At 34.0% G+C, this 14,628-nt stretch overlaps 3 protein-coding genes across 7 annotated transcripts; all 3 read right to left on the bottom strand.

Moving 5' to 3' along the window:
* Window positions 1-2,992: 2,992 nt before the first annotated feature.
* Window positions 2,993-5,677, bottom strand: LOC140969880 (uncharacterized). The gene has a single exon (XM_073431400.1). It carries the CDS (start codon window positions 5,441-5,443, stop codon window positions 3,125-3,127), a length of 2,319 nt encoding a protein of 772 aa, XP_073287501.1. The 5' UTR covers window positions 5,444-5,677; the 3' UTR covers window positions 2,993-3,124.
* A 3,301-nt stretch (window positions 5,678-8,978) lies between these two features.
* LOC140969878 (putative lipid-binding protein At4g00165) lies at window positions 8,979-9,515 on the bottom strand. The gene has a single exon (XM_073431399.1). It carries the CDS (start codon window positions 9,452-9,454, stop codon window positions 9,077-9,079), a length of 378 nt encoding a protein of 125 aa, XP_073287500.1. The 5' UTR covers window positions 9,455-9,515; the 3' UTR covers window positions 8,979-9,076.
* An 819-nt stretch (window positions 9,516-10,334) lies between these two features.
* On the bottom strand, window positions 10,335-14,588 carry LOC140969877 (vesicle-associated protein 1-3-like). Of its 5 annotated transcripts, XM_073431396.1 has the most exons (8): window positions 14,372-14,581; window positions 14,014-14,084; window positions 13,820-13,901; window positions 13,590-13,705; window positions 13,350-13,511; window positions 13,221-13,268; window positions 11,910-11,987; window positions 10,335-10,711 (listed from the first exon to the last, which is right to left on the bottom strand). In XM_073431396.1, exons 1-8 carry the CDS (start codon window positions 14,421-14,423, stop codon window positions 10,601-10,603), a joined length of 720 nt encoding a protein of 239 aa, XP_073287497.1. In that variant the 5' UTR covers window positions 14,424-14,581; the 3' UTR covers window positions 10,335-10,600. The 5 variants fall into 5 exon arrangements, with proteins under 5 accessions (XP_073287497.1, XP_073287498.1, XP_073287495.1 ...); XM_073431397.1 differs by having other exon boundaries at window positions 13,221-13,281; window positions 13,590-13,901; window positions 14,372-14,588; XM_073431394.1 differs by having other exon boundaries at window positions 13,590-13,901; window positions 14,372-14,585.
* Between the last annotated feature and the right edge of the window lie 40 nt (window positions 14,589-14,628).

Genomic DNA, 14,628 nt, shown 5'->3' with positions numbered 1-14,628 from the left:
TATATTAGATCTTAGATCTATACCTTATTTATTTATATATTAATAATATAAAATAGAATGAATTTCAAATTAATGATTATACCATTATTGGATGATTTTGAAAATCATCATAATTGACATGAATTACTATATAAACATGTAAAAGTGAATTTGAATTTATGATCTTACTTCTTTAAACAACAAAATTGTATTTGAAATCCATGGATTTGAAATCAAGCAATCCAAACACAACATCGGTTTCAACTACTAGCGATAAAATATCAAGTATAATATGTCAAAAATTGGAAATTTATAATGCAACATGAATTTAAATAATTTAAATTAAACCATCTTTGATTTTTATTCAACGAAATCACTAAATATATGAAGTTTATATTTATTTTCGCTTTGTGGGATATTTATCTCTTCTCTTCAATTTCTCGATTGCTTTTACTCCCTTCAGATACATTCGGTCAACGTGAATATAACCTGCATGTCTTAATTTGTGCCACATTTGGAAATTACACGGTTTCATTTCCGTAAAATGTTTTTTTCCCACTTTCTAGTTTAAAAAAAAAGGAAAAAAAAAACATAAGTTGATTGATTAGAAAGCTCTTACACTAAGCAATATTAGTGAATTAGAACCAACTTTTGAAAATAATGATTCATATACTCTAATATTATTAGGGGTGTTCATCGGTCGGTTCGATTCGGTTTTCGGTTTTAGAAATATATAATCCGATATCCGAACCATTTTTCTTCGGTTCTGTTCGGTTTTCTACCAAAACGGTTCGGTTATTTCGGTCGGTTATTTCGGTTTTAGTATAATTATTTAAATTAATAATATAAATATATTGTAAAATATAATATATTAACTTTCTACATGTTTTCTTAGTAAAATATTTAAATATAAGGTCTAAATTAATTAAATAAATAAAAATCAACTAAAAATTATTCAAAATTGTTCTTCGTTCACTAAATATTATATCAAAATATATAATATAAATAAAAATATAAAAAAACTATTAATTTAATGATATTTCGGTTTTTTCGGTTTGTTCGGTTTTGTCATATATAATCCAAAACCGAATCAAATAAACTTCGATTTTAACATTTATATCTGAATTACAAAATTCGGTTTTCGGTTCGGCTAGGTGTTCGGTTTTTTCGGTTTGGATTTTCGGTTTTCTCGGTTTTATCCGAAATTTGAACACCCCTAAATACTATGTAGAAATTGAATGTTTTGATGAAATAATGAATAATCAAAAATAGAAAGTGTTCAATTGGAACAGGAAAATTTGAATAAAGTGGTCTAAAGGAAAGGATTCTCGAATGCGAAAAAAGATCACGTTAACAAAAGATTATTTATCGTTCAAATCGAACGGTTTTATGTTTAATTAAATTAATCATTCAGTATGTGAGTAAAAACATTTGAATCAAGAAAAAACGTGGAAGAGATCATATAATTTAGTATGTTTTGAGTCCGATCAGTTAGCAAACCAATGCCTCAATGTCAAAAAATTCAATCGAATCGAGAGAACTTAATGCGAGAGAAGAGGCCAATTTGAAGGGTTTTTTTATTTTATTTTTAATTTTTTTATTTTGAAAACAAAATTACAAGTTATGGTTAAAATAATTTTAAATTGAGGGAGACTACTGTAACTTTTCATAAATTAAAATGAGTACGTTAAATTTATACTTACCGACAACTTTTGAAGTTTGTAAAATTTCCCCTTTCAATTTTATGAGTGTCGACATCAAGTATCATTAATGGCTTCGATCAAATCTTTTTTTAAGAAAATGACCTCCTCAAATGTATTTTATTTGAAATAAATTTGAGGAGGTCATTTTCTTAAAAAACGAGTGAATAGAGTTTAAAAAATAAAATACCCAGTCAATCATTCAAGTTGGTTTCCTTGTTTAGTACCATAATAATAATAATAATAATAATAATAATAATAACCACTACTTTAATCCCAATTGCCCGTCTTTGTGACAAATACAATGTACACAACCATTAATAATAGAATAAAGATTTCCCAAGAACGTTAAACATGAAAATATTATTTTGGAAAAATTATTTAATTGTTCTATAAATATTTATCCTTTTGTGATTTTAATCATTTCTAATACCAAATTTTAATATTAATTTAGTTCAATACTTTTACTTTTTAGCAATTTTAATCATTTCTCGATATAATGCTGGCGTTATACAATTGAAACGTTGATGTGGTACTCACGAATGTAATGTCACAACATTCTTGATGAAAAAAATTAAAATTACCAAAATCACAAAATAACAAATATATAAACAAAAATTCTATTTTTCTCTTTTAATTTTGGACTCGTTATATTTTGATCATCAAACGCGTCCCATGATTTAGTTTGGTTTAGGGTAACTGTTTAGTACCTGAAAATTTAAAAAAAATGGCCATCCAAGTAATGAATAGAATAATGAGGCAGAACTAATCACGAGGCCCCATGTAATTTGATTAGGAGACACATTATTAAACTAATTGACCCTTAACTACGTCATTATAATACAACTAACTGCCATTCAATCAAACACGACTGATTCATTAAAAAAACCGTCCAGAACATCATTAAAAGCCGCAAAACAGGTACTATATTCATATAATAAAGTCATTAAAATACATAATCTGAAATTACTGAAAGAGACACAGAAATCCCATTGCTATTCAGATCTAACGATTCAAAATATTTGTGCCAACTTTTGCGATCAACCACAAAAATTTCAAGTGCAATGAACTACCCATTCAGGGAACAGGCTAAAAATCAAGATTTTCGTGAGCTAATATGCAGTTGAAACACAATTTCATTCAAAGGGTTACATTATTTTGTTATTTCGACTCCTGGTTTCATAAATACTATCCAGTGTATGGTTAGTTAAAACCAACAAAAACCAACGCAATAAACTGAACAATAGAGTTATGATATTAGAACATCCAGTACTAAAATGTACCTCTTTTTTTCCTTCCCAAAGTTGGGAACAATCTGCCTAAGCCAAAGAGTGAACTAGTTATGCAGAAACTCAGGCAAGAAATGCATTAAAGTTCAGTGGGTCAAAAGTAGTGAGTTTCGGCTTGAAAGACACCTTCTTCATGAAGCAGATGTAAGAATCCCATCAACATCTCCAAGCCGAAGCAGAGATCAACTCCTTCCGTTGCCAACAAAGAACGAGCGACGATTGCCTCTTCTCTACTTGGAATCCTCGTACGGGAGTCTTCTTTATGAGGCATTCGGCTTGTGATTCGGTGAAATTGCTGAATGTTACTGGGGAAAAGCCCGAAGATAGAAACATAGTCCTCCAATGCTGTGTCTTTTCAGGATAACGAAAACGACCCATTACAACTTTTTCGATCCCCGGATGGATAAAAAACCTCTCGATATTTTGCATGGTATCTGCATTCATATTAACTGCATCCAGCGACTCGAGAAGGTTGGAATACGATTGAAGGGCATGAATCATATGGTTGGCAAATGAAAGATCCGTTCGGTCACATCCTCGGTCCACAGAGACAACAATTCTTGGAGACAATTGTTTCACAAAGTGAAGGACTAAAGGAACCGGTAACTGGTAATTGACGAGGGAACCAACTGGAAGATTCACGGCAACCACTTCACTATCGGATGTGCGCCAACACTGAGACCATAAACCAGAATTCAAAGAATCGATGCTCATAACCTCGAACTCAAATGCTAGATTCATTTCACTAGCAAAATGAATGAGATTTTCCCGAGTGAGTCCGAGCTCTATCTGCTCATGAGTTGAGGGTGACGCAAGTACAGTGATTTTCAAAGAAGGTGTGCCCTCGTTCCTTAGTGCTAGTTCCTGAATGAGAGAGGCCCATTGTCCACCATACCCAGTATCAAAATCTACAACATGAATCCTATGGAATCCGTCAAAGGCTTCTAGGAGGGCTTGATTGCAAGTAAAATGCGCAAATTGTACTAGGGGTGAAATCTCAGAGAAGGCCTTATAAGCACCGATCTTGAAAATAAGACTAAACGGGGAAGAAGTGGTGGGACACAGGTCAAGATTGTTGTTAGTTTGGAGGAGCAATTGCAACGCCTCCTTGCAATAAAAAGCAGCCCTATGAAAAGGCTTATCAATGGGAGAGAACTGGTGATTGAGCCGCGCCAATATCTCTTGCGCGAGTACAGGATTCCCTGTCTGGACCAGCTCAGCCGCTTTGTACAGCTGGTCGATTATTGCCTGCTGTTGTTGCTGGAGGCTATGCCCTGGTTCATCCCCGCCGACAATTTTTGGCTTCTGCCCTGAACCCATCGGCCTATGTTGCCGATATTGGGGAAGTAATTGAATCTGATGAGGAATTGCCTGCTGTCTACTAATGAACAACTCTTGTTGGCCTGTATCCTCATAAGAACCTTTCAACATTTGGCCACGGGGATCGAGGCCACCAGAAATAGAACCCGTGTGGAGCCTTTTCGCCTGAGGAGGAGCCACAAAAAGATTCTGCTCTTGGTGTTGTGCAAAAGTCAGAGGTAAGTAAAATGAGGGGTTCTGAGATTGCTGAATTTGATGCTGATTTATCAGCAGCTGGGGATTGAAAATGGGAGGCTTCATTTCTGCACAAGAATCAAATGCAGCTTGATGATGCAGACCTACGGCTCCAAGATTGTTGGATATTGAGGAAGGCTGCATAAGATCTTTCGAGCTAGGAGGCAACTTATAGTTACTTGGGACATTAGAAGCCAGAACAACACTTTCGGCATTGGATCTATTACTATTGGGGAAATTTTGAAATGTGGGAATAAATTGTGCGTCAAATTGGTCACCACCGAAGCTTTGATCCACAGCCCCAAACCCCGCAGTGAACTCAAACTCCGCCGCAGCTGAACTGCCACCACCGCTAAATTGAAGAACCTTATTCAGATTCCCCATTCCAGGGTCCTCCGCATCCGCCATGATCATCCGGAAAATGGACTGTTCTTGAGTCGGAGAAACGGCGACGGACTCCGACAGCACACTCTCCCAATCCTCCATAGCACATTTCTCCGCGTTCCCCACACCGCCGCCGCAGGCGATTCCGGTATCAAGAGACGTCGGAATAGGGAGGAGTTCGGAATCAACTCGCCCGACATTGGAGCTGGTGGCAGTAGTCGAATCTTGGTGCCACTTGGGAGATGGGTTTGTGTCCGAAACCGCCACCACCCCCGCCGTGTCGTTAGATGCGGCACCGCCACCACCGCCACAGAAAGAAGAAGACAGGGTTGAGGAAGACGTGGGCCGGCTAGAAATCCTTGCAGAATCCAGGACAGACGTGGGCTCAACAAAACCACTATCCAAGAAACAATTTTTCTTGAAAAAATCAAACGAAAGGGTGCCACAATCAGTAAAAAAACCTCTTTTCTCCACAACCAGCTCCAAATCTAACACCCCTGACCCCTTAAAATCTAAGGGCAAGGGCATCCCCCTCATTTACGAAACAAATTAAACACCTAATATCCACCACTTCCTTCAGTTCCTCCAGCTTTTACAACAAAAAGCATAAGAACTACCCCACCAACAGACCACAGAGCCCAAAAATTTCAAGAAAATCCCAATCTTTACAACAAAACCACATCAAACACTATTCCCAAATGCCGGAAACTCAAGAATACATACAAACAAGCATATGCATGCATGTATGTATGTATATACTCGTAACAAAATGTGANATATATATATATGCACACAAAATAACTTACTTGTCTAAGATATGTATATATACTATAGTCTTATATTAACAAAAATAAATAAATTCTTATAAGTTTTATATATTTTTAATAATTTTTTTCACTTTAAGAGATGAAAATTAAGATGGATTTCAGATTCATAGATTTTGATTAGTTTTATTATTTACAATGAAATAATAGATTAAATCTTAAACTCATATTTTACTTATTTATATATTAATAATAATAATACAAAGTTGAATTGATTTCAAATGACATAATTATTGAGTAAACTTGAACTCCACCCTTATTAACATAACACGGATTTGAATTTTGTGGTTTTACTTCTCTTTGAACAACCAAAGTACATTTGAAATCCATGAATTTAAAATCCATCAATCCAAGCGCATACAATCTTAATTTACTTATAAATTAAAAAAAATAAAGAAATGGGTATTTATTTAATCAGTGCATTAGTTCAATGATGTATGTCACAATAATGCAGTTTAATTAAATGACTTTGTATTAGTAAATTGTTTAAATAACCTCAGTAGAGACATACAATAATGTTACAATTCAATAATTACGAATTTCAAATTGTCTAATTACGAGTCCAATTTAAAATATATGCAATTTTAATTAGCTGATGACCTGGCACTGTTTTTAGCTTCCAATCATTTTATTTCGTTAGCGAGTAAATGAGTATGTTGGAATAAAAATAAAATTAAATATTGTATTATTATTTTAGATATTTATTTTAGAATAAGTTAGGGATACACGCGCGTAGTTGGTCGAGTAGTTTTGAACAGGGACCAACAAAACCTGGGGAGGTGAAGTGGCAGAAACGGCGTCCTTTCTTGCCTCCCGAAATTGCCCTTGCACATGCAGCTTACTGTCACGTTGCCTCGCTTATCGATGTTAGGGTGATTCCGTACTTTCACACATCAGCTTCCGCTGCGACACTAGACGAGGCAAGATCAACGTACGGGATCTCGTCAGAAGATGAGATAGACGGCCAGAGATCTGTCTCAAAGCAATTGGCGCCTGGTCTTACGTAATTGTCCAGGATAATAAATTTATTTTAAAATTAATTATTTATTTTAAAAATTGAGAATTAATTTGTCGTGATGTTTCAGTGTAGAAATAACGAAAATTCGAGTGTGAATTAAATAGAATAGAGGTTAGGCTAGCTTATAATTAACCAACGACAACTCCATATGGTAGATATTTTATACATGCATGTGTAAATTTGTAATGGTTAACAAACAAAATTACTTCAGATTGGATGTCGATGTATCACTCGACCAGAAACAGATATAGCGTTGGGATGCAGGTGCACGATGATCAGGGCGGCTCACAAGCTTTCTCTACCACCAATCCTGGTGGTGTAGATGGTGCGAAACTTATGGGTATCCCGTGGTTTTTGAATTTTGTATCTCGAGATTATTTGGATTAAGTTCACTAAAGTTTTCGTTTCAAAAAAACAAAATCAATTAAAATTCAAGAAAAATACTTACACTTAAAGCAAGCACATGCAATCTAGTTGGAATTGTAATTGAGGGGAAGAAGAAGAAGAAGAAGAAGAAGAAGAAGAAGAAGAAGAAGAAGAAGTGAGTGACACGTGAATTCTTGCATGTATCTCAACATTTGGACCAATTAAAACCGATTCAGCTTTATTGAATATGCATGTAAGAGGTTAATTATATTTATCACTTTTTCCTGCCATTCTTGGTGAGAAATGAGATCAGAGGTTAAAGGGAATTAGAAAGAAACGATTTTCTTTACAATTCGAACCGTCCCTCTATCACCACTGTTTGTGATATGACTGAGAAGATATTTCGAAAAAAACGACAGAAAGGAGTTGAGAGTTAGTTATTTGGTGTGTTAGTTGGATAATTAGTGTACGTATTTACAATAGTTAGAACAACTACAAATACTTGTAATTCATTCGACTGCTTTCGTATGTTTGACTTTTAGTTGGAGCAATTCTTGTTTGACGAAGATTATATATGGTACTGTTTATATTTCATTTAAATAATTAATGATATTAGTGCAATATTATAACCAGAGAACGTATAAATTGTTAACTTGATAATTTACGTTCCCTAATTTTAATTTAATCCCCATTCGTTTTACTTGGTCACGAAGAATATAGTTAATTCTTTTCTCTCATCACAAGGTACCCCTTCAAATCTTTAACCAGATACACGTCAACACGTACAAGAAACCTCAACACCCTTTACAAAATAATTGAACTTGGTTTTGTTTTTTTTGCAAAAACTCTCGTAACACGGTCTTATGAGTCAATTTTGTGAGACGTGTTTCCTATTTAGACCACTCGTCAAAAAAATTATTTTTCATGTCAAAAGTATTATTTTTTTATTGTAAACATGGGTAGAGTTGACTCGACCGTCTCACAAAAGACCTACTCTTATTCTTTTAGGTTCATCTCTATTGTTATCAGGTGGCCATGAAAAAAGGGTAGCTAAAATGTGTATCTACCTACGACATTAAAACAACAATCTCTCATGTTATACCCTCTCTTTCTCGTTATTTAATGTTGTAAGTTACGTCGTGTTTTCTTCGCTTCATTATATTTGAAATCCAATTAATTCTAATTTAATCTATAATTTTTCTACAAATTTTCTATCTATCAACTTGGAATAAAACATAGTGGGTATATATGTGTGTGTGTTGTTGTCCACCTCGATCATTTTCTTCTCAATATCGTTCCTATACTTTGTTTGAAAATAAATAAATTTATATAACTTTGTTGTTGTTGTCTTCCTAATTATTATTTGTTGATATCTTTTTTTTATAATTGGAATTTGAGACCTAATTATGTATCGTTGGGCTACAATTATTCGTTCAAATGAATAACATGGTTATTACTGATATTTTAATGGGAAAATGGGGTCAAAGAAATTTGAGAGACTTGGAAATGTTATAGAGAAATATTGAATTTAAAACCTTTCAAAAATTAATATATTTGGTTCTATACTCGAACACTAAAATATTGGCCCAAAGTCCATGAGACCAAGGCTTTTTGGTTGGGCTATAATTGTATTTTATTATATATATCCTACCGTGTATACCTACGTGGGCACCGATGAGGTGTCACTCACCCATTGGATGTGATGAAATATAGAAAAATTGTACATCTAATGGGTTATTGACACCTCATCGGTGCTCACATAAGTGTGCACGGTAGGTGTGCAGGATATCAAAACATTATATATATATATATTTCTAAAAGTAAAAAGAAGAGAGCGAAATTAATTCAAACAATATTATGCAAAATCAAGTGGAATAACAACAAAATAAATACAATCAAAAACCACAAAAAAAAATTTTAAATTAAAAAACCAGGTTCAATCACCAGTTCTAGCTAGCCAAATTATGGACAAACGAACCCTTGAGGAACCATTTTGCCACATGAGTTGACCACCAAACTTAATGCTACTGGTAGTTTAACCTTGACAAGTCCAAGTACATTGGCCTTAATAGCGATACACAAACACAATGCAGCTTCAACATCTGCCAAACCCTCGACTACTGCACAACATTCCGGGCTAGGCTTCGTTCCAATAACCTCGTGCACGAGCCCTAGCCAGTCTCCACAAACGCCGAACTTAAGGGTGTCTATGGGGCACTTAGTGGCCTTGGTCGGGGTCGATGGAATAGGTGGGCATGGCATGTGGTCTGATGAAACACAAGAGAAGAAGATGATGTTAAGTATCATGAGAATATATATTGATGGATTTGAAAATGCCATTTTCTTGGATTGGCCGATTTCCAAGTGGCTAGCAAATTGATCTACTCATTGGTTTGTGTCACTTCGTATTTGTAGAGGTTTAGGATAAGGGGGTTGGGGTCACATTTGTGCGAAGTTGATAGCAGATATTTACAAATTTGTGGTTGATTTTTGGCCCATGGATTGTGTTGAAGCCGAAAAGATGTTCATTTTTGTGATTGGCATGATTTGATCGAATTCATCTTAGATTTTTTGTGATGAATACCTTATAATATATGATTTGGCCCATTAATTTGGTTTATATTGTAGCACGTCAACAGGACTATGTATTGAGTGATGCATGTTTTGATATATATATATATATATATTACTTTCTTAAAGACATAAGTTGATTTATTAATAAACGCTTTTATTTGTCAATAGTTAATTAGAACCAATTTTTTAAATATCACATGATTTATTTAGATATAACTGTATTTCTGGTTTTATATGATTTTTTTTTTCCATCTTTGATCTTTTTCATTGTCAAATTTCAGTCTAATTCAGCTATTTTTATTTTTCTTGAAATCTTTAGTAAGCAATATATATTTCAAATTTGCAGCTGATAATGGTGCTTGGAAGGCCAGAGACTGGAAACTTGGCAAGGTCATCAAATAATCTCTTACTGCTGATTAATTTGCTATCAAAACGAACACACACACAGCAGAAGCTAGTTAAAAAAAGAAGTTTGACAGATTGAAACTATTTTATATAAAGATCGATCACAAGTTTTATTTGTTAAATCCCTTCATATCTAAAGCTACATCCTTAAATCACTTATTCATCATCTGCTATATGAATCAGATTTTCATCATGGATGTGTGCCACATATCTCACAATAAAGAGAGCAGCACTATATAGATTGCAATCAAAAGTTTCAATTCTTTATTGCTGAAGTCGGAAGAGGTGAAGTAAATTTAACTCACCACCACTATAAAGCAAGCTACAATCTCATTTCTCAAGTATCGATTCCAAAATTTGGTCGTAAAAAATTGTTTGAAATTCTTTCAAAGGACGGACAAAATCCCAAGCCTCTACCATTGAAATTGTCGTTGAATAGGCATACCGTCGCGCAAATGGACCAGCATCTGAACAAAGAATGACACCCCCGCATTCTTACATTTGCTCTTATTTCTTGATGAAGTATCCCAACAAAATACCAAGCAAGAGACAGAACAGCACTACAATGGTTGAGACACGAGCACCTTGGCCATGTCTGGTCTGTTTTCTCAACAATTCCTGTCCAAAGAAGAAGAGTAAGGCTAAACTTAAAGCAAAAATGTTGAATCGCAAATGTACGATTATGCATGAATAAATTTTTAACAGATTTAAAACAGACAGACTTGCTCAAATTTTGCGTTGATTGGTTATTCATGGAACTTATATATAGACATAAAGAACTAATTTCAGAAACTGTAGCAAATCCCGGGGGTCCAGACCAAGAGAGTAAAAAACGAGGCAAACTTGTCGAACATTATTAAAAAGGTTGTTTCAAAATCTGTGTTATATGTTCTAAGAAATCAAAGAATACAATTATAAAGCTAACCAAATAAAGGAAAACTATCAGGCTTACCCCCAAACCAATATAGAAAGATCCACAATCTAACCTTAAATTGCAAAAACTACATTCACATCCAACATGAAGTGAAAAACACGGGTTTCTGGAGTGTTCTGAAAAATATGGAGTGACAATTTGATAGAGATGTAAAAAGACACTATATTCGCTTCCTTATTTACACATGATCTTTTTGTCTACGCATCAAATCAAAAAGGTAAATTGTAGTCGTATCCTTGATCCAATTCATAATTACAATATAATTAGCACAATTAAGATTTATGCGAGTCCCTTAGTCCAATTTTGTTTGAGCTGACAATTTCAGTAATTTAAGCTTCAAAGAGCTGCAGCATGCCCACTGCTTTAACTCACATACTGCTTATGAATCACTTTCTCAAGCCTAAAGTAGTTCACTTTCGATCTCAAGCCTGCTACAAAATTTGATCTTGACTACGAAAAATGGAAGATATTTGGATTAAATTCTCACTTATATGTTCAGTTAGTGTACTTGGTGAAAAGATTATGAGGATTAGCATTGCATACCAACCTGGCAATATACAGTTGCCACATGCTTGAATCCACGACATGTAATAATAATGGATAAAACAAAAGTAAAAATAACAAAATATGTTGCTCAAAAGAAATACAAAATATGATATCATCTAACTATTTCCTATAAATCTCATTTTTTCAACCTGAAGAAGGTTAAAATTCAAGGGCACATTCTCATGGTTTATCTAAAGCGCACAACATGTATAATAAGCAAAGTTATGAAATTTATATTGTCATGCGAACAATTTTCAATATGGGTTAAATCATTAGGTAAAATATCAAGAGACGTCAACTAATTGCTTTGAAACTGTTAAGATAGAAACATTTTACCAATTCCTCTTGGAGCTTCTTATTTTGTTGAATAGCTGAAGCTTTCTCCTCATTCAATTTGGAGACAGCAGCCCATGCCTGAAAGAGATATTTTATTGTGAATTAAATCACAAACATCATCACAAGAAGTTACAAGAAAACCGACAGCAAAGTCATTATTTTTACTGTTGAAGAAAATTCGACTATTCAATCATTCAGAATGAAGGTGCTAATAAAAATAAAAAAGGGCAGCGACTAACCATGTAGAAGGATCTAATTTCACCCGTAAATAACCTTTCAAATATGTTGAATTGATTAGCTTCATCTTTTACGTTTTCATAATCTACCTCATTTAGTCAGAATTAATTTGATATAATTCAAACTAAGATGTATACAGTATAAAAAATTTGCAACACGTCTAGACGAATCTGGGGTAATTATGGACTTACAGTTTCCATGTGATTTTCACCTATTCCATAGGTCCTTGAGATGGATTTTATGAAAAGAAAACCTATATTTTTGTGCTTTTTTTTTCCAACAAGTTTATCAAAATTAAAAAATCGAGGCTCGCACAAGTCATCCAAAAACAAATAAAAATATAAACTTGTAAAGCATTGGGCATACAAGACGATCAGGGGGATCGAGCAAAAAAAGCATGTTCTGAGCACTGGATTATATTACAGGGCACGTCCACTGCCAACACGTGAGGGACTCAAGCACTGAGTGCAACTAAAGGGCCACTACAGTCGACATGCTGCAGAGAGTCTTCATTATTTGACAAGCTACAATTAGTGTGTTAAGAATCATTTCAAAAAAATTAAACTAAGCCAAGAACCTAATTCACCCCTTCTAATTATCTAACACTCAAGCAGAAACAATGCACTCTAAAACTGACATTGTTCAATACAAGCTCAAATCCTTGCTCAAATCATTTATGTATTTCTTAGATGGATTTTAGTGAGTTTATATTAAGTTTCTAGACTTCCTTTAAGATGGGTAAAAACAAAGTTTTGTAGGAAAAACAAATCAGAAAATGCATGAATTGTGACGAATCAAATTTTCATTGATATTTTCTGCTGTTAGGTGTAGTGTAATGGCCAATAACTTGATGATTCTAGTGCATCTTATTATATAATTAATTGTACACAAGCTTATATTTCAAGAACAGTCTGAAAATAAAGGCCCTTAGACATTTATGATAGATATATTTCCCATGATATAACATCTAGCACCCTCACAAACATCATAAGTCAAGAGCAGAAAACATCAGATATATTTTCAAATATATTACAATGTAATGATATTTTTGGGAAAATAACAAATATGAGCCACCTCGGAAGATGATGAATTTCCCATTGATTGTTTCAACGATCTTGCAACCTGAATTTAGTGACTGGAATAAACAATTTGATCATAGCTGAGGCAGATGTAAACACAAAGAAATATTTGAAGCACACTTACAGCCTCAGACAATGCAGACTTTCTAATCTCCTCCTCGGCAGAAGATGATCTTGGAGAATTTCCCTCTTCGTCTCCTTCGGGTACTGGGGAGGGAGGGTTTGCAGGGATATAAATAACCCTCAATTTAAACTCATTAACAACCTTACCATCCTCCCTGTTGAACTGATATAAAACTGACAGGCATAAAAATAATGGCCTATTGCTTTAAATACCATCAGTTATATAACCAATTCAACCCACCATTTCTTGAGTAACATCCTTGTTCGTTGAACCATTAGGAGCAACAGCACTTTGCACAAGAAACTTATCCCGACATTGCATATCTGGGGGCACATCTTTTTGCGCTTGCATAGTAACTAACGGACAGAAGAAAACAAGCACAAAGATTTTGAAAAACACAAGACATACAAAATTCAAAAAGATAAAAACGTAATGACCAAATATCTTCAGAAAGATCAAAGGGTTTTTACCTGTGACATTGCACACAGAATTGGGCAAAACTATACCAGCATTCGGGCGAACCGAGTACTTCTTGGGATTGGTTGTTTTGACCTTTTAATAATAAAAAACAGTAATCAAAATTCAAATCGCAAATTAACTTATACCCAATATCTGATAAAAGGATCAAACAGGTCTTGTCGTTCCGAATTAAAATGAGAATTACCTTAAATGCAATAAACTGATCGGTCTTATTGACCAACTGCATAGAACATGAGCTCTGCTTCCTCGATTCAACTTTATTCACAAGACCACATATCAAAACACACGAAAACTCATATTCAAAATTAACAAATCAAATTAGGAAAAAAAAACAAAAAAGCAAACTTTCTGTATTCATTCCAACAAAATTGGGCAATGATTCCATAGAATGTAAACAAATAACACAAAGAGCATTAAAACGAATCTCTGAAAGCTAACAAGAATTTCATATAAAGCGAGTATCTTTCCAATTCATGGTTCATTTGTATGATTGAAACAAACAAAAAATTAGATGAAAGAAAAAAAATCATCAATTTACTTACCTGGGAACTTCAGTTCTGAAGGTTGAATATTGATAAAATCCCCCATACTCATGTTTCTAAATCTTTGATTGTATCAAGCAATTAGGTATATATTGAGCTAAAATTTTCACAAATTAATGGGACGAAAAGGGAAAACAATCAAAATTAATACAGAAAAATTATTTCTTTCTCTGGTTTTTTTGGACCACGAGTAAATCACGAGGGGAATGAAGGCTACGAAATTTTCTAATTTCAAAAAAAAAAAAAAAAAAAAGTAT

Source organism: Primulina huaijiensis, unplaced genomic scaffold, assembly GCF_012295235.1.
Source record: "Primulina huaijiensis isolate GDHJ02 unplaced genomic scaffold, ASM1229523v2 scaffold42933, whole genome shotgun sequence".
Classification (NCBI taxonomy): domain Eukaryota; kingdom Viridiplantae; phylum Streptophyta; class Magnoliopsida; order Lamiales; family Gesneriaceae; genus Primulina; species Primulina huaijiensis.
This window is presented reverse-complemented; position numbering and strand designations above follow the sequence as displayed.